This window comes from Gopherus evgoodei, chromosome 3 (assembly GCF_007399415.2).
Source record: "Gopherus evgoodei ecotype Sinaloan lineage chromosome 3, rGopEvg1_v1.p, whole genome shotgun sequence".
Lineage (NCBI taxonomy): Eukaryota > Metazoa > Chordata > Testudines > Testudinidae > Gopherus > Gopherus evgoodei.
The window spans coordinates 91,731,693-91,759,684 of NC_044324.1; the positions used below are offsets into that span (position 1 = coordinate 91,731,693).

Sequence of the window (27,992 nt, forward strand, 5' to 3'; positions counted from 1 at the left end):
TCAAAATAACCTAATGCTTAATTGGATTGCTTTTCCCCTTCCATTGCATCAATCACCTGCTGTTAACTTTAGCTAGATAAACCCTAAGGGCAACAGCGAAAGCCAGAAGGATTGGGCAGGTTTTCTGCAGAATTTATGAATGGTTTAGCCTATTTTTTCAAAAGAAATGGGTGATTTTAAGAGACAGTCTTTACAATTTAGATACAATAATGTCAAGTAAATGAGCAAGGTAAAATCATGGATGAACAAAACTCACTGCAAGACTGGGCAGCTCAGGGATTAGCACTGAGATATGTGGAACTTTTCATCTATGAGCAGCTAACGATGAATATGGCTCAGCTTGACAAAGAATAATTAGCAACTGATTTGCTACAATAGGCTGAAAAGCAGAAATTACATAGCTTTCTTGCCAACAAGGAACAATTATTATTAGTTTGTTTCTGGTAGCACCTACAATGTATGAACAACGGCAGGCTGGCATATTCCCAAAGACAGGCAGACACACAAAGGGTAGGGGAAAGGGATATAACAAACAAGTAGATATCAAGGTGGTTATTGACCATGTCTTGAGGCTACTTGATATCATTTTAAAAAGAAATAAAAAACTATCCCCAATGGCCTCTCTACTTCACCACTATTAGTCTGATTTTTTTGTAGGTGTCATGGTAGAAGTAGGGCTTTCAGAGGGATTTGGGGGGAAAAGGGGATAGTGACCTTGTGAATCAGTTCAGGAAGGACATTCCCTGTGTAGAGGTATAATTTTTGGACCCAGGGGGTTGGGGGTTCACACAAGAAGAGAAAGGATGGATAGGTAGGGAGGGAGTGGAACCAAGCTTAAACTGAAGTGGTAGAGGAGACAGAAGAATTTAAGAGTGTGTGAGGGTGGTAATTGATATGGTCAGAGAAATCTGAAAGGAAGGTGAATCTGGCAGCTGCATTTTGTACAGATTGAAAAAGAGTGATGTGGGTTGCAAAAACTGAAGAGGAAGGCTTGAATGAGAGCTTCAGCTCCAGTAACTGAGAGAAAAGGTCAGATCTTAAAGATCATATTCAGTAAAGACAATATTCTATACATACTGGTACATGGGATGTACCTCTTTCTCCCCATGTAAGGTTTGATCCCCTCTTCTGACTCTCAGTCTGCAGTTATATCTGTGGCTGTGTAAGTACGGTAGCCCATTTTCCATTACACAGTATTTCTATCTGCATAACATAATGCAGGATTAAACTCTTTAAAAGTGCATCCGACGAAGTGGATATTCACCCATGAAAGCTCATGCTCCAATACATCTGTTAGTCTATAAGGTGCCACAGGACTCTTTGCTGCTTTTACAGATCCAGACTAACACGGCTACCCCTCTGATACTCTTTAAAAGGCTACATTTTCAAAGAGCTGCCATGGTCTAATCATGCAGCTTCCAGTGAGAATAAAAGAAAGTTGCACAGCTAAATCCTCACTGCACTACTTAGCCAAAAGTGTTAAATTTTCAAAAATTTCAAATATGAAGATCTAAAGTCCAGGTACAAAATGCATGTAAAACTACTTCTGTGCATGCAAGTGACTGTGTAAACAAATCTTGTAGATCTCAGAGATCTTGAGGAAGAAGTGTCAGGATTTAGACACAGATCAGATGCGTGGGGCAAGGAAAATAGATGGTCCCAGGCTAAAAACTTGATTCACAAATTCCATGGCCAGAAAGGATCATTGTGATCATCTAGTCTGACCTCCTGTAAAACACAGGCTTTAGAACTCCTCCAAAATAATTTCTAGAGCATATCCTTTAAAAAAAGCAGCTCATCTATTGATTTTAAAATTGTCAGTGATGAAGAGCCTACCCTCACTGTTAATTTACACCTTGTTTCCAGTCTGAGTTTGTCTAGTTTCAACTGGCACCAACTGGATCATCTTAAACTTTTTTCTCTACCCTGAAGAGACCATTATAGAATATTTGTTCTTCATGCAGATAGACTCAAAGAGTTCAATTACTTATAAGGCATGTTTTCAAATCCTTTAATCATACTCATGGCTTTTCTCTAAACCCTCTTCCATTTATCAACAAACTTCTTGAATTAAGGACACCAGAATACAACACAGTATTCCAATAGTAGACATACCACTGCCAAATACAGAGGTAAAATAATCTTTCAACTCCTACTTGAGATTCTCCTGTTTATGAATCTCTAATTGCATTAGCTCTTTAGGTCACAGTGTCACAGCAGGAGCTCATGTTACCTGATTATCCACCATGACCCCCAAATCTTTTTCAGAGTAACTGCTTCCCAGGAGAGAGTCCTCTTTTTTTGTTCCTAGATGTACACATTTACATTTATCAATATTAAAACTCATATTGTTTGCTTGTGCCCAGTTTAAAAAGTGGCCAAGCTCATGTTGAATCACCAACCTGTCCTCTTAATTGTTTACCATTCCCTCAATTTCTGTGTCATTTGGGAACTTTATCAGTGGTTACTTCTATACAAATAAATTATCTATTAATCAAGTGAAAAATCTGCAAACACAAAATGAATACCAACAAGAAATAAAAAAAAGTTATCTGAAGGACAAACTAGATAACGAAAACGAAGAAGAAACTTATCGAGAGATGTCAGCCAGGCACCAACTTTACAATGTGCCAGTGGGTGCTCACCCCCAGCTCTGCCTCAGGCCCCTCCCCCGAGGCACCACCCTGCCCTGCCTCTTCTCACCTCCCCTTCTCCCACCCCTGCCCAGTCCAGATCCCGCCTCTTCCCACCCCACTTCACCCCCTCCTCCGAGCAGACCATGTCCTCGCTCCTCCCTTCCTCACCAGCTGTTTCGCAGCATGCAGGAGGCTCAGGGAGGGAGAGGGAGGTGCTGATCCGTGGGGCCCACCAGAGCTGATAGAGGGGCTGCTGGTGGGTTCTCCAGCCCCAGAACACCCACAGAGTTGGCGCCTATGATGTCAGGAACAAGTCAGTCATTTACAGCATTTTTCTGTGCTGGGAACCCACCAGATTTTAGATATTATTAAGTAAGAGTATTCATAAACCAGTAAAACAAAAAAAGTTTTAAATAGCATTACTCTTGCATTCATAAATTAAAACTATATAATTAGTACAACAGAAATTTGGTACCTAGCCACCCTGGTGATTACATTCATGTGAAAATGCACCAGTTCCTCAAGAATAAGGAGTGGAAACCACAGCAGATAGATACTTACCAGCTGGAAAAGGGAAAGCTATAGTCAGCAACAAAATGGCCAACTTAAGGCCATTGGCTCTGCCAATTTTAAAGGGTCAGCCCCAGAAAGATAGCTGGGAAACAACTCCCATAAGAGGGCAACCCTGAGCTACAGAGGAAGGTGTTCTTAGCACCATGATATATTATTGTCCATACAAGTCCTTTACCCTTGCTGCCCAATTTAAATAACCATAATGATTTGTAACTTCACATTTCACCATATTAGCACTCAATGCACTGATATGTCACTGTTTCTTTGTGTAACCCTTCTGACAGGTGGTGTCAGCAGTATAAAGGTCAGGCTCATATCCAAGGGCTCCTGTTAAAATTACAAAACAAAATTGGCTTGCGCCCCCATGGAGAAATCTGGGAAAACTAAATACCCTCCCAGTGCACCTCTAGGCAATACTTCTCCACCTGCAAGCACTGAGCCTGTATATAACAACAACAACAAAGCTTCCATTCAGGGGAAAGGGAATACAGCAACAATGTTTGAAAAGTATTCAAATGACAGGGAAACCAACCGCCCCACAATATCTTGAGCAGTAATCATTTGCCTCAATTTCCCACCTTGTGTTGTGAAAGTCTAATTACTTCCCTTTAACTTGACACTCTCCCTTTTCCTCTGCTGCATCCCACTCATGGTATGTTGTCTGAGGTCAGTGAAGTCCCAGAATCCAAGGGGTACACACCTCAAATGGGTGAGTGAGGCCTCTGCCACTGGCTGCTACTGCTTCTGCTGCTTGTCACTGCCCACTCTGCTGATGCCCTGATGATGTGTCTTGGTCGGGTCAGGTCCTATAGTGCCATGGCCACCTAGCCCAGCTATTAATAATCAGAGCTTTAGGATTTGCTGTGTGGGAGGCACCTTGATGCTGCTGCATCTCTAAGCTTGGAAGAACTTGATTTTTTAAAAATAATTTTGTCAGAAAATATTGATGTTTAAGGATTTTTTGAAATACTATCAATTTAAATGTCCTCACCTGTGCAAAATTGTGGATTTTAAACATTTTTAGGTTTATAGATTATTTTTATGTTTATAGTTTTTCACAGTTGTTGGAAATTATGGGAGATTTAGAGAATGGGGCGTCAGACAATAATTATAAAATAACAGTAGATGATGAGATTCAAAAGGTAATGCCTTATAACCATAAAAATCACAGTGACATCATCATGGCAAACTATATGACATAAATATCCTTAACTCAAACTCTAATAGGGTTCTCAAACTGCTTTTTTGTTACTTTGCCTATCTGTACATTTTTGATTATTAATAAAAATATTTTCCATCAGTTTGTGGGGGAGTGTGTGAAAATGTTTACCGATAAAAATCTAACTCTTCCACGCATATGCTTCACCTACTGTGCTGCCTTGAGCTGCAATGCTGTGTTCTGAGGTTCCATTGCCCATCTTAGGGCTTGTCTTCACTGACAGTGCTGCACCAGAGCAGCTGCACCACTGCAGTGTTTAGTGAAGATGCCACCTATGCTGACAGGAGAGCTTCTCCCATCAATATGGGTGCACCTCGTGCCTAAGGCCAAGTCTACACCACGGTGCTACATTGGTGCAGCTGCTCCACTGCAGCGCATCTGGTGAAGACGCGCTCTCTGGCTGGCATAATTACGGAGGCTTTGTCAGTGGGAGAGTGTCTGATAGTGTTGGTGTAGACAGCACTTAGGTCACTTAGGGGGGTGTCTTCTTCACACCTCTGACAGATGTAAGTTACATTGACGGTAAGCAGTAGTGTAGAGCAGCCCCGAGGTGACAGCTGTGTTGACAAGAGAGGCCTTCCCATCACATAGCGCTGTCTGCACTATAACTATATTGCTCAGGGCTGTGGATTTTCCCCACCCGAGTGACATAGTTATACTGACATAAATTTGCAGCATCGCCCAGCGCTTAGCGATTACAGTTCTAGTGATTTTGCTGGGTCGCGGGGCAGGCTCATGACCTTTGCCTTTTCTGTGTTGGCTTTCACACCACGTCCAAGGCTCAGCCCTTAGACTAGTTTGCGATTTCCGCTTTAGTGAACCCTGAGAAGAGACAAGGCCTTTCCCCGGCCTAAGCCTAGGCAGCAACGTCTTTACACACGGAAGAAGAAGGGACCAAACAACAGTCCCCGCAGCTGGCGGGAATACCCGGCCTCTCGTCCCCACAGGCTGCCTCCACGTGTGGGTGCCGAGCCTGAGGCACGGGAACGGGACCTGAGAGCGACACTCCCCCGCGGAAAGCGCGGCCCCTTTAAGGTGCACCCAGTTGGGCGGGCAGGCCCCTGGAAACCCACCGTTTGCAAATGCCCGCCCGCCACCCAGGAGGTCTCTGCTCCCCGGGAGCCGCCGGGCTGCTGCGCGGGCCGAGAGCCGTGTAGCGAGGCAGCGCTACGGGGCGCGCCCACTGGCTGCTGGGAGCTGAGCCTGGCGGACGCGCCGCGGCCCCGCACACGCTGAAGGGGGTTTGGCTTGGACGGAGCAGCGAGTCCCCGGCGCCAGCCCCCAGCAGCGGGGCCCCGGCCGGCGACTCCGCCCCGCTCTCCGCGCAGCGTCTCGGCGGCGGGATTGGGCAGGGGCCGGGCCGTAGCGTCCGGCGGACACAGGTAACGGCGGCCCTTCCCGGGCCCGGCTCCCCGCCCTGACCGGGTCTCGCTGCGGCGCAGCTGCCGGGGCCTGCAGCGAGCGCGGCCCGAGCGGAGCTGGGCTCTCCGGGCTCCCTCAGGCCGGCGGCAGAGCGAGTCGGTGGCGCCGGGGCCGGGGCTGCGGAGCTCGGCCCTGCCCAGGCAGGCACGGGCGTTTCGCGAGCTCCGAAGCGGCGCTGCTGCTGGAACCTAGCGCGGCGCGGCGCGGCCCGCCCCGCGGCCTGGTCCCGCTGCGGGCACGGAGCTAAACGCGGGAAGAGGTGCGGGTGGGTGACAGTGTGGTTTGGGCACCTCGCTTTCCTGGCGGGGAACCGAGTGGCCCAAGGGCTGGGTGCGTGGGCGGGATGGTTAGAAGAAAAGCTCAGTGGGAACCAAACTGCAGCCAGGGGGACGGTTGCAGAGAGTGAGTGTGTTCCAGAAGGTTAGTCCTGACCGGTTATTGGTGGGGATTGAAATCAGACCCTTGGGCATGATAGGGAGAGCGAGTCTGCGTCAGGACAAAAAAGGAATCTCTTCCCCATCTCCAGACATGGCCCCTTAGCAATTGCAGTCTTATGATCACAATCAGTAAGTAAGTAAATATATATACGCACACACACTTTGCATTTAACACAGTGTGGCCTTGATCCTGACTGGGATTTTGGAATGCTCTCTTAAAGTCCATTTTCACTTCTCTTAGTACAAGTTTGCATATATTTGGGGGCTTCACCCCTCCCCCCAGCTAATGTGGAAGAACATACGGGCAAGTACATGGTGTGGAACCCAGATGTTTAACAAAAGCACAGTTACAAAAATGTGAGGGAGCCTTTGCTTGCCTTGGGAACAACTTTCTACAGTGGTTATGAGGTACTGAAAAAATCACTAACATGTTTAACAGCATCTAATATTTTAATAGAACCTAATGAAGCCCTGCCCACTCTGTCACAGGACCACTGTTAGGACCCTTTATGTGAAAGAGGGTTCAGTCTTTTTCATATAAATGGTCCTAGCAGTGGTTCAGTTATAGAGTGGGCAGGGCTTCATTAGGTTCTATTAAAATATTAGATGCTGTTAAACATGTTAGTGATTTTTTTAGTACCTCATAACCACTGTAGAAAGTTGTTTCCAAGGCAAGCAAAGGCCTATGGCACCTCATAGAATGGGGTCCGGGTTCGTGAATTAGGGCCCTCAGGTGCTATAGTAATACTACTACTATGCCCTAAACTATTAGTCCTAACGAGGACTATGGCTATGCCAAATTTCACACTTCAGCTGTTGTAGTTCTGTGTCTGCATTTAAAAAAACAAATTTACAAAGACATCGAAAGTGGGTTTTTTTCCCCTTCACTCACTGACAACCCTGAAACAGGTTAAATAATTTTGCTCAAACTTTCCAAAAATTCATTTTGGGATAGAGAACAAAACATGGAAATTTCAGCCTAAAAGATTAATGCAAACGTGTGGAAATTTAGGGTTATAACACTGTTTTTCATCCTTACCTAAGATCATAAATCCATTTTTCCCTAAGACTATCAAAAAGTAACTACTATTTTTTATCCTGTTTGGAAACTGTATTCTTGGAATGATTTTCAGGGAATCTTCTGCAAAAGGGATTGTTCTTGCTAGTGACTGCTCGTCTAGTGGAGGATGGATAAATGGATTGCATCAGGAAAGAGTATTTGTCTTGAAAATGCTTCAGTGATATTAAGGTCTGGTTAGGAGAAGCAGCATTTTCTCATCTACTGGCTCTGCAGTCTGAGCACAAGGTGAATTCAGGAACTTCTGACTTTTATTCCTGGTTCTACTTCTATCTCTGGTATTGGGCAAGTCACTTCTGTCAAGAACGTTCCCTAATAAATGTAGCCACTGGCATCTCTCTGCTCTGGTTAAATAGCATGAGCTGGAAGTTAACTATGACCTTAAAAATATCCTATTTGAGTAATGGAAGGAAGAAACTATAAGAAAGTCAGTAGTTTAACAAATTGTAAAAAGAGTTACGTATAGAGTATTCCATTGCTAACATTCAGTGTAACATGCTACCTATGTGTAATGGGAAACTAAATGTGAAAAATGCAGATTATGAATAGGCAACTTACCTACCCTGCTATATGAGAAGAAAGAACATTTCACAGAAATACAAAAATTCTTATGGTTGCAAAAGGAACTATATCGTTATTACAAAAAGGAAAAAAAAGTGTGGATTTTAATAGTCACTACTATAAGTATGCTGTTTGCTGACCAATTTCTTCAATACTGAAAAAAAATGCAGAGTACCAAACAAAATTGAATCTGTCTCTTTATTTCAGGGTATGCTATGACTGGTTTCAGACTGCCCATCACTGCCTTTAGAAAACTAAATGTCTGGCTTGGAGTCTGGGAGAAATTTCCCTCTAATAAACTCTGTGTGTCCTGGAGGAGACGTATATACTCTATCCACCAATCCAGTATAATAAACTACAGAAAACACTTCAGCATTTCTCCTGCGATACATGATGTATTTTTAAGACCGCCTTCAAAATGTATTTCAGTGCCTTGTGTACGACTTAAAAGTGACAAAAGTTCTAGAAAGAAAAAACAACCCCTGCAGGAGGAGGACGAGGAGGAGGAGGAGGAAGAGAGAAGTGATTCAGAAGATGAATTTGAAAATGACCCCAATATAGTGAAAGATTACAAGGATCTTGACAAAGTAGTCCAGTCTCTTCGTTATGATATAATAATGAAATCTGGTCTAGATATTGCAAGAAAGTAAGTATGAAAGATTTATGTAGCTTACTCGATAAAGAAATTGTTATATTGTAAATAGTTAAATGTTCTTTTGATGTCCTTTTTCTTGTTGCAGTAACTTAGTGAAGAAGAATTTTTTTTAACTTAATCAGAAGTCCATATTTGTCTTTGGAGGTATATTGTTACTTTATCTCTTGGAATCTGTTCTTTTCCAGAATTCTGCTACTTAGCACTGTCTTGAATACGAAGACTACTTAAAGAGACGGTGATAATTTTAATCAGTCTCTAGCATTTATGCTTTTAACCATTGACTTAAAAAGAAAGAGCTTAAGAATAGAAAAGCTTCTGCTAGTTGGTGGAAGGATTTAAAAAAAATACCTAGATTGACTAGAAGGAAGAGTCTAACCCAGTTCTACAGTAAATATAAACCTGCCACACCTACCTCCACCAGATATACATAAACCTTATTAACAAGTCCATCACAGTGTATAACCTATGCAACGTACAGAGGATTTAAGAAGCCTGTTAGTTACAATACATTAGTATGACTTGAAGCTGATATCTGAGGACAACATTCTTAAGTTTAAAAGGACTGGTGCCAGGTGGCACACAAAAAGGGGTGTTATCTGTTATAAACACTCTTAAACTGCCCTGTACCTGTGGTACAGAACAGTTATGAATTATTTTTTATTCAGCATTTATGAAATATATACTTGATTTCCAGCTTAAGTCAATCTTTAATAACCCTCACAGAAATATATATATGCTTTATTCACAAATTCTCCTTCTGGACTACACTTTGCAGGTGAATTGCATTTTTGCCTCTTAGGAAATAATTGCACTTGTTTTCTGTGCACTGGAAACGCAGCCCTATAAAGCAAACTTTTAATTTTTTTTTATTTTAGCAAAGTGGAAGATGCATTCTATAATGGTGAACTCAGGCTGAATGGAGAAAAATTGTGGAAGAAAAGCAGAACTGTAAGGCTTTTAAAAGAATTAATACAAGATCATAACTAAGGCTGACATTTTCTCTTCCCTCCTACTCTGATAGCACTCATGCAGGCATTATAAGGGGCTATAAAGCAATAAGTTATCCTGCATGTAACATGACCTGCTATATCTGGGGTTTAAAGATATTATGTAAAAAATGGGGATTTATAAAAGGAGACAAAATATCCAGGTTTCATGATATTTTTAAGTATATTTAGTTTAATTGGGGGACAGATGAGTCAAAACAAGTTACTGTATGTCGTCCATTCCATCTTGATAGAGATAGTAGAAGTAGTTCTGTAAGCTGAGGAGTACAGTTTGTTCTTTTTCCCCTTCCTGAAAGGAATTTTCTGCCTTTAGATGAATTGCACCCCCAGAAGACTTTACCAGAGATATGGGGGAGAAGGGCACTTGTAGCTGCATTTAACAGGCTTATTGATTCTTAATTAACCCCCAGAAATGTTTACTTTATGTTTTGGGGTTTTTTTTGTAATCCCTGCAGCCTATTCACTATTAAGGTTGCATGGGTTAGTGTAGCTACTTATAGAAAAAGATTATTTTAAAAAATATTGTTTAGTAGGAGAAGATCCATACATTTATCTTTACTTCCTACTCATACTTCATCCCTTCTTAAGAGTTTCACTGACACTTTCCCCCAGTATTAAATAACTCCTACCTGCTTTCTTATCAGGAAGCACCAGTCATGAGTTAAAGGAATTGTTCCTGTTCAAATTCTCTTTCAGTTCTTTATACGCTCCAATCTCTGAATGTTCTTATTTGTGGCAACTGTATCCTCTCTGTTTTGAAGTCCTTAAAAATCCACTTCTGCCTCACTACCTATAGTGAATCTTTTTTTTTTTTGGTTGCTCCCTTTCCTTAACCTTTGTCTAGTTGTCTTTCTGTCCTTACAGTATGAGCTATTTGGTGCAGGGACTAATGCATTTTGAATACTTGGAAAGTATCCATCACATAATGGTAGCATTATAAAGATGGCATCTTTATGGCAAACCCTCGTATCTCCTATAGCCTGTTTCTTGCTTTTTTGACACTTTTTATCTGTATACGTCTTCAACAGAACTCTCACAACTTTTTTCTCACTTGGAGCACTGTAGTTTCTGCAGACTTGATATTATGGTCCTGCAGTACAAAGACTACAGTTAAGGTGTCAGAGTTTTCTGTTGTACTGGGTCTGTACTTCAGTGTCTCGCCGTTGTTTGTTTGTTTGTTTTTTTTAATAAGCATGCCTGGTTTGCTCGAGGGATGAATTGGGTTTGTGCAGTGAAGGAATCTTCTGACTGTAGGAGCCCTGTCTCATTTGTTGCAGAAGTTGGGAGGTTGTAGTGAATAAGGCAGAGGACTGCAGGAAGAGAAAGGATGGTCTTGTGGGTATGGCAGTTGAATACCATCCTTGAGGCTCAGGGTGTGTCCACACTGTAGTGGCTACAATAGTGTAGCTATAGTGATGCAGCTATAGAGTATACTTCCTGTATTGAGGAAGGAAGTTTTCTGTTGATGTAGGTAGTCCACTTCTCTGAGAGGCAGTAGCTAGGTCAGTGGAACAATTCTTCCATCAATTTAGCTGATTCTACAGTGGTGGTTAGTTCAACCTACCTGCCATGCAGATGTAAAATTTTTCACAGACTTGAGTGATGCAGTTAGGTTGACTTAAGTTTTAGGTGTAGACTGGCCTTAGTCCCTGCCTCTGTGACCAAGTTCTTATGTGACACTGGGCAAATCATTTACATCAGTTTTCACAGGTAGTCACTTCTGCATGTAATTAAATCCTATATTATCATGCTACACACAAGGGAGCCTAATTAAAGTTGCATGGGCAATGTTCATTCTTGCATTTCCTAACTTGAGAGTGCTTGACTTTGCAACCTTTTAATCCCTAACTTTTTATTTCCTTTTTTTCATGGTTTAATTTTACTGATGAGAGCAACTTTAATATTAACCTACAATTTTTATTTGTGACTATTATCAAGAGTTTGATGTTCTGATCTGAGTACAAAGACTCTGCTTGAAATCAGTCATTTTACAAAGCAAAAATGCCAATATGCAATTTGTATCCAGAGTCCTTCGGCAGAGACTTTTGCATGCAAAAATATTTTTTAAAAATAAACTGTCTATAGAACAGACATGTATAACTAAGAATGAAGCAGGTATAATATTCATGTACTCAAAATGTGAAGCACCATAGGCTTGCAATATACTTCAGTTACATTAGACAAAATTACCTCTCTGAAGTGCCTGCTGTTTGTTGGACTGCTAGGGTTTTTTCAATTAACATTCAGTTCTTAGATTTTTAATAGATTAATACTTAATAAATCGGTCATTTTGTAGTTTTCCTTGAATTAAGTTTTTATATTTGCGTTATTCAAAGACATTAGAATAATAAACTATCCAATGTTTACTATCAAAGTAAACATTCTAATATCAGATTAGAAACCACATACTGAGGGCGAAACCCTACAGTCTCTTCCTTGGGCAAGCTCTCTATAGAAGTCAATGGGAAGCTTGCCTGAGTGAAGAGTTTCAAATTTGTCCTTGCATGCTTAGCAGCCCATAAGCAGGTAGGGGCTTCTAGAACTGTAAACTTTCTCGTTCTCACAAGTTTTAGGTCTCTGAAAAATTTAGACTTGCTTTTAGTTGGAAGGGAATGTCTGCCTCCAGTGGAACAACCTGGTAACCATTCCGTTTCCAGTAATACAAGAGTTGAAATACAAAGATCTGTGGTTTCAACACAAAATGTTCTATGTTTAATTAATGTACTTCCCAGCAAGTCAGTGTAGTTATCATACACTGTAAAGTGTTGAATGTAAAAAATGCTGTGTTATGTGTAATGTGAAGAAGTCACCTTCCAGTAACATTTGTCTTTGTTAAGGTTTACCGGTTCTTCTGCTTGAAGTCAAATAGGAATTTGGATTAATACTTCATTCTTAAGTTACCTAGAATAGAAGACCATGTCTGCTAATGTTGATTCTGGGTGGGCTTATTACCAGACCCATAAGCTCTCTGGTTGAAGTTGAGGTAGTTCTTTATGATTCTGCTTACCTCTCTGCCTCATTTTTCTCCATCTGTAAAATGGAGAAACAATATACCCCTAATAGTGGTATTGTTAGGCTTAACTTAATTTCACATCATCATTTTGTATAAGTTATACAGAATGTTTGAGTATTAAGACTTTTCTCATGCATGTGTAATCCTCCCCAAATTCACTACATTAAAAACAAAATCTAGGCTTTCATTTGCATGATGGGAGTTGTCCCATATTGGTAGCCTACTAGAGGATGGCATATAAAAAAATGCAAAGAACTGTTGGGACTCTCTTTCTCTTTAATATGGCAATGGTACTGCTGCTTGGTTATTTACTGAACTGTAAGCATACCTATAGTGCTTTAGTCAAATAAGACAAGTCTCTGCACCTAGAAGCCTATAGTGTTGGTTAGACATGACATAGAGAAGTGGAGAAGCAACAGCAGTCACCTGCTGGTATAAGGAAAGATTATGGTTACATTGTTTGAAGTCATGAGATTGTTATGCAACATTCACACTAGCTGATGTGTATTTTTGGAGGTGGGGGGAGTAGGCACAGAAGATTGGAGGGGGGTGTAGCTTTGGAAGGCTAACTGAAAGTAGTGGATTTTGAAGGAGGGAGAGTGGGCAGAGAGGAAAGTTGCATAATAAATGGAAGCTTGAGGGTTGATCCAAGTAAAGGGTAAGAGTGGAATGAGGACATAAAGAGAGAAAGGAGGCTTGCAGAGTTGGGGACTACTAAGGCCTATGTGGGAGTAGTGGGAGAAGAGATGGAATTAAGGGCTGAATTTTGAAGGTGGTAATAAGAAGCTGGACTAGCATTCAGTTGCATTTAGAATACATAAAAATTAACAAAAACAATTAGATGAAAATAACACAGCCATGATGGAGAGGTTCACAGGGATTCACTCCTCATCGCTCACTTGCAGGCCTGCATTAGAGGAACATGAAATGCTTATACAGCCATTCTAACAACTTCCCTAGAAGACGATAAGAATAATCAGTGTGGAAAGAGGAGGACAATTAAATTGCATATAAACTTAAGGGTTATTTTCCTCAAAAGAATGTTAATTATTTCTCTCTGCCTCTATTTTCAGGTGAAAGTTGGTGACACACTGGATCTCATAGTAGGGGAGGATAAAGAAACAGAAACTGCTGTAGTTATGCGAGTTGTCTTTAAAAAAGCATCAGAAAAGACTGAAAGTGAAAAATACAAAGTGGTTTTGCGGCGCTGGAAAAATTTAAAAGTGCCCAAGCAGGATGTATTTAAGTGACAAGGATTTGCATATGGCAGCATGAGACTTCTTATGGAAAACCATTTCATTTGTTGCTAAATATGCATTTTGGTTAAACAAAATTCTTGCACCCTATCTAAGGGCTTGTAATAGAATGTTACCTCCTTGCCATATGCACCATTCATATCTTGTGATAGTCTGTCAGTTTACTCTGTTCTATTCATTTTTGTTTCATGGTAAATTGGAAAAAGCTTTATTTCCAGACAGTTTTCCTAAAGAACATATATCATGGTTGGGTAAAGGCTAGATAGATCTCTGCTGCTTGACAGTTGTCTCTGATTTTGTTAATCAAAATGATTAACAAGTGGAAGAATGTTTCTGGCTGTGAGACTTAACTTATTTTTCTAACCTTGTCCCTCAGCAGTGTCACTCTAAGAGGATGAAACCTTTTTCAAATCTAAAAACCCAAAGGAGGGAGACAAGATGATTTAATGGCCTTTTCCCTCCTATGGTCACTGATTTGATTCGGATTCAGTTGATAGTGACAGAGTCACTACCATCTGATTCTTGTCAGTTGCCTCTGTGAAATGTGTTGGTGGTCATGTCCATATTACTACTGGCCAGTTTGGCTATTTTCAAGTGGCCAGGAATTAACTGGGGAATGGCTGAGGAGACACTCACGTCGTGACTGAGAGGCACATTGGAAGATCAGGAAGAGGGAGCTTACACTACTATCACTTTATATTGTATAGTAGCTGTGCAGAACATGAGTGGAAGATTTCAGCCTTATGCCCTCAATTCATTGAATATTAAATAAAGAGTACTTAATGCTTAAACTGGGAGTTAGTTGTACAGCGTTCTTCCAAGACCTGTATAAGGATGATAATAAAAAGCAAAAATAGTGCTAAAAATCTCATGTCCATCTTTCTTAGCACAAATGCTTAGTGAGAAATGCTTCATTTAATGAGTCATACATAATCACAGATACGCTGTCACTATTATGAGAATGATCTTGTATTTAATATCTTAAGTGAAAAATCAGTTTAAAAAGAAAGCTTTCTTATCTTAAAGGTTGGGGCAAATCTCATTCCTTTGTCAGTGGTGTAAAGACTGCAGGATCTGGCCCTCCAGATTCAAATTCTTCGTTCTCATGAGTGAGTGTGCACTGGATGGCAGTAGCATCGCTGTAACAAAACATAGTGTATGAACTAGAGTAATTTATCATATCTTTTTCTAAAAGGAAATAATCTGATGTAATATATAATTATACAACCACCTAGTTATTTTTCCCCTTTTCTTTCAATAAACTGTAGACCCACACTGGCATAGGATTTTCAGCAGTTTCTCGGAGTTTGGTGTTACTTAGTAGAAATGGGAAAGGAGGTAGGATAAATGAGATGATGCAGCACTGTTTAGAAGTGAATAGGAGCCAGACATTTAAAGGTATTGTGGTGGTGCTTAAAGATGCACACAGGTGGTTCTGAAAATCCCACTAGACTCCAAGGTGCCTAATCTATTTGAACAATTTTTTTTTTAATCCCAGCAGGGGCCTCCCTGCATTTTGAGGTGCCTGAACAACTTTAAGAATCTGCTCATAAATGACAGAGAGGCCCCAGAAACCTCTCCCACAAGATTCTAAAGACTCGAAGCTGCAGAAATACAAGGAAGCACTTGATGTCCGTATTAAAAGCAGTTGGAGGGACCACCTCTAAGGCCTTGTGTACACTACAGTTTTGTTGGCAGAAGGCAGCTTCTGTGGGCAAAGCAGTGAAGGTGTACATACTACAACGTTCCTCCCATTGACAAAACTCACCTGCTTCGCCGACAAAAGAAAACCACCTCGATGAGAGGCGTAAAGCTGCTTGTGGCAAAGTTAAATTGACAAAAGTGTCAGTGTAGATGCTGTGTTTGTTACATCGCTGTAACTGGCCTTGAGGTGGTATCCCACAATGCCCTCCATGACTGCTCTGCTCACTGTTTTGAACTCCGCTGCCCTGCATTCAGACACAGAAGCATGCGCCCCTCCTCCAAACTGAGCAAGCTGGTTCTCCACAGCAAAGGCACTCCTGCTTGGACTACAAGGGACGGGGTGGATCTCCTTGGTGTGTGGGGAGAGGAGGCTGTAGGAGAACTTGGAAGGGAATCATGGAATCTTGCTCTCCCTAGTACTAGGTCTGCAATAGCAGGCAGTGCAGGCTGCTACTAGGGGGAAAGGGGACTCATGCTGAGCCAAGGTCTGATGTCATCCAGGGTTTTCTCTGCCCATGTACTGGTCTTTGCTGAGCTGGGGGAACAGGGGTGGACACCAGCTGTTTGTACAACAGCTTCTGCCTCAGGATTGGTTGTTTCTGGCTGCTGTCTGAATTTAGAGACAGCATGCTGACACACTCACTCTCCCTCAAGCCACACACAGTCTCCCATACATACTCCCCCATAACACAAGCTGGTGCTCTCTCTCTCTCTCACACACACTGCAAACAGTAATTAATTAAAGGTCCAAGATAAAAAACAATAACAAATGAGATGCATGGATCTTTCAAATAACGTGACATAGAAGAATTTGCTGTCAAAACTACTTCACATAACCTAATGAGTATGACTGACTGACAGATAAGAGACAGGCCAGTAATGTATCCCCCCAGTAATATGGGGGGCCTGATTTTTCAGTAAGTGCAGAGCATCCACCCTTTGACACCTTAATAGAGGCCTGATTTTCAAATTGGGTAGTAGTCAGAAACAATAATTTTGAAAATCTTGGCTTAAAAGCTTTTAACGCATAATTGAGAACTAAAATGGATGCTTTGGAACAGTGATGTAGTAAAAGGACTTCCCTGAAGGGATAGGAAAGAATAAATATATTGAAACTGTGTGAAGAGAGCTTCTGGGAACAGGAGGAAGAAATTCTTCGCATAGATAGTGCACAACAGGTAGTGTTTGCTCAGATGGCAATAGGGTTTCACCTTAAGGATATACTTGTTTAGCTGCTCTCCTCCATCTGAGCATTAGAAGAGAGAGCAGGGATGGCTTCATGTTGCATAGCAATCTGCCGCTGGATCCCACTCGGGATCAAAACTAAAACATAAGGCATAACCCTGTTCTGGCCAGCACATATCCACCTCTGACATGTACCGAAAGAGCTCTCTCACTTTTGTGCCAATTATGTCTCAGTTAATGAACTGATACAGTCCTTTGGAAGTGCAAGGACAAAAGGGTATTTTTGAAGAATTGTCTCTGTTCACTCTAAAGTGAAGGAAGCTCAGCAGAATCACCCAAGCACTGTACCAGACCAATATAAAACTCCTGTGCGTAGAAATTTTTCCATTCAAGTTTAACAGAAAATGGCTATTTTGTTGCAATGGAAATTTCTGCAGGAAATAGCAATTTTCCCAAGTTTTTAGGTTTTGGCAGTCAACACATTAGGATTTTTTTTTTGAGGGGGTGTGGGGGTAGATGTCAGCAACCAAAGAACTGTTTTGGGATGTTTTGAAGGTTTTCTTTTTATTACTACCAAAACATTTCATCTGACCAACTGCATTTTTTTCAGTTTTGGTTGCTGAAAATTGAAAAGGTTTTTAGATGAAAATTTGAAAATTTCCACAGAAAAGTTTGAAACAAATTTAAGTTTTATCAAAAATTTTCACAGGAAAAAAATCATTCTCCCAGCCATTCTACTTTTTGGGGATCCCTTTTATAAGCTCTGCTTCTCTAATGACAATCAAGGTTTCCCTTTAAGAATGGTTACTAAAGGAGAAAAATTGCTACATGAACCATGGTCACATTGTGGGATAGGGCAGGAAATGGGACAAGTAGAAGTTCTGTCCATGCAACAGCAGGTCAAGTCTCAAAGGAGCAGGAAGAGAGCATATAGATGTGAATAAGGAAGATGTATGAAAAGATGTGTGAGGTGGGAGTCTAGATTCTGGCAACCAGGTGAGGTAAAGCTAGAAAAAGCAAGTCCTTGGAGTATGATGGAACTTGGTTGATCTTTTTTAGTTACAGATTATTTGCATTTGGGTGGCTGATCTAGACATGGTAATCCAGGGACAGCTCTCTGTAGGGAGAAGGAACTAATTATATGCTTACTGACAGCTACTCAGAATAGGAGTTGTATAATCCCCGGACAAACATAATTACTAACATTTTATTATTAGAATAATTTGTTTTAATAAATTAAGAAGAATCTCACTGCTAATAGGTTTATTTGAATGGGTCTTGTGGGGTGAGAGAAACAAGATGAAGTTTATGAAAGCACTGTAGGGCAGATCTTGAAGTTCTCTCCTCAGATTTGCTGTGGCTGGGTAACGAAAGCACATGGTACATCTTATGTGCCAAGATGGGAAAGATGGTAGACAGCTGATCCTTAACCGAAATGTGTCTGTAGGACGAGTGTCCATGGACAGGCAGTAGTACCCAACATGAAGAATAGATTCCCAGGAATGGATGATAATCATGTGGCAGCATCGAGTTAAGGAAGGGAGCAAAAACAGGGTTCAGATTTGCAGTAAAAGCACCCAAAACATACTTTTTTTTTTTTAAAGCATCTTTGGAATACTGATGGGAAAAGTTTATACTTGCATTAGCCGCCAACTGAATAGTGGTAACAATGAAAACAACTGACTTGGAAAAAGAAAGTTATAGCATCCAAATAATACATAGTTTGTGTCAAAGGCAATCCCAAAATTTCAGTGACTTACTCTTAAAGTCAGAGGTTTGAACTCTCCTCAATTTTTCACTGTGATTTCAAGATCTTCAGTGCAGTGATGTCATCATGTGTTTGTACAGTACAGAGCACTAGAGTGCCCTGATCCTGATTGGGGCCTCTGGGCACCACTGTTACAAAAGTATTACACAATAGTAAAACAAGATTTGTCTGAATTTAAAAGAAATGAATTCAGAAATAAAATTGATATACAAACTATCTTAACTTGAAGATAGAAAAATAGAACTGCTTCTGAACATTTTTCCTATGATGATAAAGTACTTTTTTATTCATAATAACAAAATTATGACAAAATGCTCAGGGCTACATCTTACTCTTAATAGTAATCAAATGTAATCCTTTCAAATAGGAAGTATTTTTCTCTCATGAAAATATACTATTTGCATTTCCCTGCTAATACAGTTGCCAGATTCCCTGGATAACTGCAAGAACTTCTCAGCAGTAGATTCATTTTCCCATTCAAATTTCAGAAAAGAATATATACATTTTAAACCCTTGCACAGTTCCTTAGTTAAGTGTTTCATCTGTGTGAAATTGGTGAGACACCAAAATAAAATAAAATAAAAAGGTGCTACATTAATTTTGTAGCAGACTTGCAGTCCTTTTTTCTGTTGGGAAAATTCTGACAATCACACTAGACACTATAGAGCCATTGAATACTATGCTGTTTCCTTTAGAATCTCTGTAAGAGAGAGTTGTTTAATACTTACCAAAGGTGTTATATTAAAGTTATAATAAACAGATACTTAGACTTCTGACATTCATCTCAACAGGATTTACTGAAGTAAAACCATGTATAGTTAATATGAAATCAGTGTGTGTATGATTACATATGTTCCGAATGTTTTCATTTAATATCTGGGAATCTCTCCAGATAGCCTACGTTTGAAATCAGTGACTATTTGTCCTTTTAAAATAGCATTCTAAAAGGGAGATGACATTAGCGCAGTTGCAGCTAATCAAGATGCCCTCACTTGTGTATTCAGTCTGATTGGTTAATGTTACTTCAGATCTTAGTAACAGACTTTAGAAAAGTTAAATAAAAAACCTGACAGTTTATGAGTCTGTTCATAGCCAATCACGAGCCAGCATTTCTTTTTTAACAACATATACATTTCATTACTTGACCAATTGGATGAATTCACTTCCAAATGCACCTCAACAAGTTTCCTTTGCAAGCTGTCACTTTTTAGGTGTATTTTGCCTTTATATCAAACTGCCTTTCAAAAGGATGTCAGGTCAGAGAAGGATTGTGGGCAATCCAACAAGACAATCAGATCAGAAGAATATATAATATATAAGCAGACTATAATAATTTGACCAGAAATTGAAAAAAGAGACCATTTCTGTTGAGCTGTCCACTTTTGATAACGTAATTTTTTTAAAATAAAACCCCTCATATATTGATCAGTGTGTCATATAAATAGATTCATTTGGTTGTCTTATGAAGCCAAATGTACCAAATGAATATCAAAACTCATTGAAAATGTCAATATATCTTAAAATTGTATGTTGTGGTACAAAATTCCATGCATTCATATAATCTATTTACCAACCATGTACAAGTTTAAGATACGTTGAAGTTCTCAACGGGATCTGACATACTTTATTGTTGAAACAAATGTGAAATTAAGATAAAGAAACTATAAAGAAAATCTGCATATAACATTCCTTACCTTTTGGGCTGCAGAATACATGCTAGCCATTTTCAACTTTAAATTAAAATACTTTTACTATTTTCATGACATTTTATATAGCACATAAAAATGCATGTGTAATTGTTCACAAAGAGGTGCTTAGTAGCATATAATTATAAAAAACCTTGCATTTCTGATATATTCAGTTTGCTAAAAATATGTACTAAAATGAAAGGTAGGATTCAGGCATGGTATAAGTGCATTATCTTTGGTAAAATGTTCTCACTTTATTTATAACCATATTTGCGCTGATATCCATTTTGCGCATGGTCTGCTATTACTTATGCCAACAGGAGAGATTTAAGTGAATTTAAACAGTATTCGATTATTCAGTACAATCATGACTCTCATCATACATTCTTTAAGGATGTTGCTAGCACATAGGGGAAAATGGATGAGTTCTACTCTCTACTGTGACTTACTACTGCTTTAACACTGTAAAATAACTTTGCTAATTCTTGCCATTAGAAAAAAATATATATTTTTTAAAAAGCAAGGGGTCAACATGATTCTGAGACCAGTAAATTCTAAAAAACTGAAGTAAAAATATCAAGTATTTTGTAGTTTAATACAATTGCTAAAATAGAAATTTACACTGGGGCTTAACTGAAATGTGATACTATGATCCATCTAAATAAATAACAAAAGAGGACCACAGAGAACCTCAACAAATCTCAAGATGGTCAAGGGATGGTCAGTGTTAAACGATCACTGCCATGACTAACATCTAACGGAAGGCTCGATTCTCTCAAACTATTGACATCAACAGACATCCTGCTTTACAGCAACGTAACTGAGAGGAAAATCAGGTTCTGATTTTAATGCAGCACTCTTCAAGGACAGATCAGAAACTGTGAAGTCACAATAGACTTAGGATGTTCTTCATTATAACTAATTATAATGCAATCTTTTTAATCTGAACCTAATTTTAACCATACAAGATTACATTTCCAGACAGATATTAATTACACTAAATCAATTTGGATAATCAAAGGAATTTTCAATATCCCTATGACATTCAGAGACTCCAGGTTGTGCTGTATTCACACAAACACAGCATATCACCACAGCTCATGGGGGGGAACCCTGCAGCATTCACTTCTACCACAGAATCAAATCTTTGTATTTACCTTTTGCTTATTAAATATTTGATTTAATACTGGAAACTTTGGAATCATAATTCTGATGAAGAATAAGGACTTAAATGTTTTTGTACATTCCTTGTTTCAAGTACTTTTTCTAAAAAGAGAGAGACTAACAGGCAATAGCAACACATTCTGCTATTACAGGGCTTGATTCTGTTTTCTAACCCTATTCACTGAAGCAGTTCTCAGTAGCCATATTGAAGACAATGAAATAACTTACATGAGTAAGGGTGAAGGATCAGGACTACCATCTCAACGTAAAAACACATTGTGTCTAATCAAGTCTTAGCTCTTATAGAAATGGAAATAATATATTGGTAACAGTCAAAAAGGAAATTACATTTGACCCAGTATTGACCTCCTGTTATTTTCATTATCATCAAGAACAAAACAAAGGGATAGCTGTAATTACTATAGTAACCAAGTCTGATGTTTCAATCATTCTCAATGAACATGGCACTTTCAAAAACAAAATTTGCAAGCTAAAAAATAATTCAGATTCCAAATTATTTAACCTTGATGTTTAAAAGGGTTTAATGCAAAACTGCCCCGAAGAGCACAATGATTTTTTAAAAGTTTTTTTTTATTATTAAAAAAAGTGATAAAAATGGAAGATGCAAAAGTGGGGAGAGGACTAATACACTTAATATGTGTATTTGCACCAGCAAAAGTCATGCTCTTAATGAGTCATTAGTGACTTCATCACTGATCATTTATGGTCTTTATCATGTACAAATGTAGTAAACCACTTTCCACTGTTGCAGTGCCCTTATATGTGCAACACACATATTAAAAAGTAACAATCTTAGCGCCCAATATTCCTAGGGGCTGATCGCCCTTAGATTCCATAGTAAGATCAGGCTTCCAGTCTAGAACAAAATATGCTCTTCCCAAATAATTTAGTGGTCAAAGTCTGAAGAATTTAGAGAGCCTGTTACTTTTTTGCTTTCTTGGCTTTTTTCAGTATATCACACTTTTTCCTGTTGGGACGCCGGCATCTTTCATCGATGCTTGGTATACATTCATAATGCCACACTTCTTCCATTTTCTCCACGGGGTAAACTGCTTCAACATAATGACGGATCAATCTGAGTCTGGTGGGATCAAGTTGCTTCTTGTTACAAGCACCTGAATGGTTATATTGCAGTCTGAGATTCTCTGGGGTAAAGAGCTCTGGAAAGAGCCTTACTAGAAGCCTGGCAGCAAAGTTTCCCACAGAAAGGCTCTGCTGTACTATCTCTCTTACCTCTTTATCAGATAGCATGTACAGAGAAGGCACAGGGAAGTCTGGGGAAGGAACGACAAGTTCATCAAGTGGTATCTTGCAGAAATCTTTGCTGCTTCTTTCTGGCGGCAGTGGTGGCCCTTCAAACTCTTCTCTGAATCTTTCTGGGTTTATTGCATAGGTAAGAAATTCTCTCCTCTCAGGCCCTGGAACATGAACTTTCCGCTGCTGTTGGTATGTGCGCCTCTGTTCGGTATCCCTGCGTCGACATCTCTCATCAAGCTTCCCAACAAATTCCAATGTCCATACTCTATCGTTCTTTGCTCTTGGGTACAATATTTGCACATAGTGTCGAATTAATTTAATCCTGCTTGGATCAAGTTGTTTCTTGCCTAGTGATCCGCTACAGTTGTATTGCTTCCTTAGATTTTCATGAGTAAACAGTTCAGGGAATAAGTGAACAAGCAATCGAGATGCAAAATTTCCTATGGACAGACTGCTTTCATATATATTTTTAATTTGTTCCTTGTTCAGCAGGTAATCCGGGATAGGAACATCAAAATCGGGAGGGGGAATGTCAAGTTTATCAAAGTCTATGGGCACAAGCCAAATCTTTTTTGACCTTCTTCCTGGCCTTTCATATTCAAAGCTGTCTTCCACTTTTATGATAGATACATCATCAGGCAAACTAGAAGAATCATAGCAGTCGTCTCTCATCTGTTCACACTCACTCCCATCCATATACATACTTTCAAGTTCATCATTTATTCGCTGTGCACACTGCTGCAACCACGCCTCCTCTTCCTGCACATCAGGAAAGTAAATTTCTGTGTATCTTCGAATTATCTGAAGGCGATGAGGATCCAGCTCTTGCTTCCCAGAATCTCCATAGCAGTTATATCTTTCAGCCAGGTTCCTGTGGTCAAAGAGCTCAGGAAATAATCTGTGTAACAAAAACACAGAAAATTCCCCAGGGGATGAAGCTTCATCTAAAAATTCATTGAGATCCTGAGCATCCAGAACATAATCTGAGGTGGTGGCATCATCCCTGTCCAGAGACAAAGCTTCCCCCTGCTCTTTATCCTCAATGAAATGAGACGACTCTACCTGTTCAGACTCATAAAAACTGGATGACTGCACACTTTGCTGACTATTTTCCATTTCTCTTTGCGCCCAAAACCTACTGAAAAAGTCATTAACTTGAGGCAAACACTCCACCTGCCACACAGCATTATTCTTCACAGAAGGATAACAAACTTCCACATAGTTTCGGATAAGCTGCAAATGAAGCGATTCAAGCTTCTTTTTGTTAAGGAAGCCACATGTGCTGCAGCTCCTGTTGAACTCCTCATCGCTGAAGAGCTCTGGGAAAAGCTGAACTAGTAACCGACAAGCCAAATCTCCACCTGATGTGCTCTGATCCATGATCTGTTTGAGTTCTGCAGCGGTTAGCTGGTACTCTGGGGGAGGCCTGAACTCTGCTACAGACTCTGTTGGGCTGACATGCTTTTTAATTCTGCTGACCTCAAGAGACAACAGGTCAACCTTACTGTGAAGCTGAGTCATATTGGAATTCAGGGTGTTGAGGGTGTAAAACATTTTCTGTATCAAAGAATATATGTTTGGATCAGAATCTGCGGTGGAAGCTGTAACAGCGATGGTAGCAGCAGAATCCCTTTTGCGTTGATCACTCAAATTCCGCAGATGGCAGGGGCTGCTTGGATTGACCTTTTCAAATAGCTCATAAGAAGAAAACTGCTCTGCCCCTTGTGTGCTCTTCTTCTCTGTAATTTTGTGTGAGATGCCATACAGGGGTTTCTTATAGGATGGAGTGGTCACGTCATTGAAGGGTTCTTCTTCACACAGCCATGTTATATTGGGATTCTTGTTCTTGTTAGGCTGCTCTACATTTACCTGAGCAGGTGACCCAATATCTCGGTTCTTCATGTTTGAAATAAGGCCCTATGAATCAACAAACGTCGTATTAGTAAGACAGTTTGCTTTAAAATAATAGCTACAAATTTGTGTTCCACAGGTAGGCGTCATTAAATAAATATGCATTGTCTAATTTTCATTAATGAACCCAACTGTGCTATATAAACCAAGTTCATAAATGTACTGAAGGAAAACAATCACCAAACATGCTTTACAGGGAAAGTATTATTTTACTTCTTTGTTCATAACCTCTGTTATGGGATAACTATACAATCATAATACTTGGCATTTTTACCCAGAGAGCTTTAAATGCTTATCATTACCTCCCACTTTGTGTCTGAATTCATGTTTTCTGATTCTGAATCCTGTGATCTAGCCACAACCTCACTGCTCCCCCAACTGTATTTTAATGTTTCATTACTTTCCCTACTACCACCCAAGGAGGACATTGTGGTCCAACAGCCTTGATAGGTGTGTTAATTTTTTCTCCTTTGGCTCTGAAAAATGTGTGCAAGTATTTACCCCCAGCAGTCCAATTCAGGGACAACTCTATGATACCAACACAACTTAACCCCCCCCAATATAATTAGTGAAAAGGCCTTTTAAAAATGAAAGTAGAATGATCTATTTCTGAAAGGCAGAGACATTTATATTCATTGAATTCTTCATGGTTCTAAACCAGTTAGTAGTGAACTCTTTAAGAATTCATGCTATAAATTATTTTTAAGCACTGCATTTCCTAACCGTTCCTCATAGTTTGAGTTCTGAAGCAAATGTTTTCATTAATTCACTGTAAATATTTAGCTCATCATTTATTTATTTACTTTTTTCAAGCACATGGATATTGTGAATAACTCCTAGAAAATTAAGTAGGTGAACAACAACAAAAAATTACAATACACAGAACTCAAAATCATGTGAGAACACACACACATTTTGAATCTGACCATATTGAATTTTTCCCCAGCTTGCTAGACAGAATATTAATTAGACAAAAAATAAAGAACTTGCATTAAAATATTAAAAAGCAATGAAATACAGACTATGGGCCAGAGGTTAAGAGGTGATGAGCAACTGTAAGTCCCATCCTAGGATCAGGCCCTTAGATGGCAGATCTTCTCTGAAAAACAATAGCGTAAAAAAAATGGCAGCACCTTCTTACTCAGCTAATCTGCTTCCTATGTGTATTCACACTCATATCTGCTTACCCTAGTGACAAAAATAAGTTTACATTACTTTTTAGTCCTATAAGTAATGCAGAGCCCAAACATATAGGGGAGATCAAGCTGGGTTCTACTCTACCTCATGCATCATCACCAGAATAAGCTAAATTCCAATTACAGTGCCATATCTTGCCCATTTACACAAGTGTAACACCACTGAAGGGGTCTATGGGGTGCCCAGGGAGGGGTAGTACCTCTGATCGGGGGACTTGTCATACCCCTTCGGGGGTAGTCTGTCCACTTTGGTCCCCACCTGTCACTCAGCTCTCATCTGTGGCTCCAAGTAGCTGCAGCATGCGCAGCGGCCACACCCTGGGCAACAGCTTCGACACGCCGGCCAAACAAGGTGAGTGTAACTGATGGGACTCAAACCCTCAGTGAATTAGGGATATGCCTACCCACATGCGACGTCAGCTCCGGCGGACTGGGCGAAAGAGATCATTATGATCCAACGGCCAAGGTGGTTCTGCAACGCTTTGTGGAAAGCGGAGGGCTTAAAAAGGCACAAAAGACATCAAGGCCATTGTCAAGGTTTCTTTCCCCACTTTGAACTTTAGAGTACAAAAGTGGGGACCTGCATGAACACTTCTAAGCTTAATTACTAGCTTAGATCTGGTAACGCTGCCACCAGCCAGAAATTCAGTGTTTGGCACACTCCCTGTCCCCACCCCAGACTTTCCCCTCCCTGGGTTGCCTTGGGAGGCTTCACCAATTCCCTGGTGAACACAGATTTAAACTCATCGGATCTTAAAACAAGGAGGAATTAACCATTCCCCCTCCCTTTCCCCCTTACCAATCCCTGGTGAGTTCAGACCCAATCCCCTTGGATCTTAAACAAGAAAAAATCAATCAGGTTCTTAAAAAAGAAAGCTTTTAATTAAAGAAAGAAAAGGTAAAAATCATCTCTGTAAAATCAGGATGGAAAATATTTTACAGGGTACTCAGATTCATATAGCCTAGAGGAAACCCCCTCTAGCCTTAGATTCAAAGGTATAGCAAACAGAGGTAAAAATCCTTCCAGCAAAAAGAAACATTCACAAGTTGAGAAAACAAACATAAGACTAATCCGCCTTGCCTGGCTATTACTTACAATTTTGAAACATGAAAGACTGATTCAGAAAGATTTGGAGAGCCTGGATGTACGTCTGGTCCCTCTTAATCCCAAGAGCGAACAACTCCCAAAACAAAAAGCACAAACAAAGACTTCCCTCCACCAAGATTTGAAAGTATCTTGTCCCCCAATTGGTCCTCTGGTCAGGTGTCAGCCAGGTTTACTGAGCTTGTTAACCCTTTACAGCTAAAAGAGATATTAACCTTTAATTATCTGTTTATGACAGCCATCCACTGCAAAAGACAGTTACTCACCTTTGTAACTGTTGTTCTTTGAGATGTGTTGCTCATATCCATTCCAGTTAGGTGTGCACGCGCCGCGTGCACGTTCGTCGGAAGATTTTTACCCTAGCAACACTCGGTGGGTCGGCTGAGTGCCCCCTGGAGTGGCGCCACCATGGCGCCGGATATATACTCCTGCCGACCCAACCGCCCCTCAGTTCCTTCTTGCCGGCTACTCCGACAGTGGGGAAGGAGGGCAGGTTTGGAATGGATATGAGCAACACATCTCGAAGAACAACAGTTACAAAGGTGAGTAACCGTCCTTTCTTCTTCGAGTGCTTGCTCATATCCATTCCAGTTAGGTGATTCCCAAATCTTACCTAGGCAGTGGGATCGGAGTGAGATGTGGCAGAATGCAAAACTGCTGAGCCAAAGGCTGCATCATCTCTTGACTGTTGAACCAGAGCATAATGCGAAGCAAAGGTGTGGACCGAGGACTAGGTAGCTGCGCGACATATCTCCTGGATAGGTACACGAGCCAGGAAGGCGGCAGATGAAGCCTGAGCCCTGGTAGAATGCGCGGTGATGTGCCTTGGGGAAGTATGAGCCAAATCATAACAAGTGCGGATGCATGCTGTCACCCAAGATGAGATCCTCTGAGAGGAAACAGGTAGGCCTTTCATTCGGTCTGCTACCACGACAAAGAGTTGGGGTGTTTTACGAAATGGTTTTGTCTGCTCAATATAAAATGTGAGCGCTGTACAGACGTCCAGGGAGTGCAATTGTTGCTCCTGTCGCATTTAGTGTGGCTTCGGGAAGAAGATCGGGAGAAAGATGTCCTGGTTAACATGAAAGGCCGAAACCACCTTAGGGAGGATAGCCGGGTGTGGTCGCAACTGCACC

At 40.4% G+C, this 27,992-nt stretch overlaps 2 protein-coding genes across 8 annotated transcripts in view; one reads left to right on the forward strand and one right to left on the reverse strand.

Annotated features, from left to right (window-relative positions):
* The first annotated feature begins 5,240 nt into the window (after positions 1–5,240).
* Positions 5,241–14,715, forward strand: MTRES1 (mitochondrial transcription rescue factor 1). 3 transcript variants are annotated; one of them, XM_030556053.1, is made up of 5 exons: positions 5,741–5,810; positions 7,421–7,593; positions 8,134–8,572; positions 9,457–9,529; positions 13,675–14,715. In XM_030556053.1, the coding sequence occupies exons 3-5, from the start codon at positions 8,142–8,144 to the stop codon at positions 13,849–13,851; spliced, it is 681 nt and encodes a 226-aa protein (XP_030411913.1). In that variant the 5' UTR covers positions 5,741–5,810; positions 7,421–7,593; positions 8,134–8,141; the 3' UTR covers positions 13,852–14,715. The 3 variants fall into 3 exon arrangements, with proteins under 3 accessions (XP_030411914.1, XP_030411912.1, XP_030411913.1); XM_030556054.1 differs by lacking the exons at positions 5,741–5,810; positions 7,421–7,593 and adding an exon at positions 5,241–5,463; XM_030556052.1 differs by lacking the exon at positions 7,421–7,593 and having other exon boundaries at positions 5,737–5,810.
* A 5,706-nt stretch (positions 14,716–20,421) lies between these two features.
* The window catches only part of BEND3 (BEN domain containing 3), a 29,533-nt gene continuing 21,962 nt past the window's right edge, over positions 20,422–27,992 (reverse strand). For all 5 annotated transcript variants that reach the window (XM_030556047.1, XM_030556048.1, XM_030556049.1 and 2 more), the window contains one exon: positions 20,422–24,561. In XM_030556047.1, coding sequence (XP_030411907.1) covers positions 22,309–24,561 — 2,253 coding nt within the window. In that variant the 3' untranslated portion in view covers positions 20,422–22,308. The remainder of the gene's footprint in view (positions 24,562–27,992) is intronic.

Bases quoted from the DNA above. Each gene is read 5' to 3' on its own strand.
- MTRES1 (XM_030556054.1), top strand. From the start codon at position 8,142: ATGACTGGTTTCAGACTGCCCATCACTGCCTTTAGAAAACTAAATGTC. The intron at 8,573-9,456 runs GTAAGTATGAAA...TTTTTATTTTAG, and splicing joins GGTCTAGATATTGCAAGAAA to CAAAGTGGAAGATGCATTCT. The intron at 9,530-13,674 runs GTAAGGCTTTTA...CTCTATTTTCAG, and splicing joins TGTGGAAGAAAAGCAGAACT to GTGAAAGTTGGTGACACACT.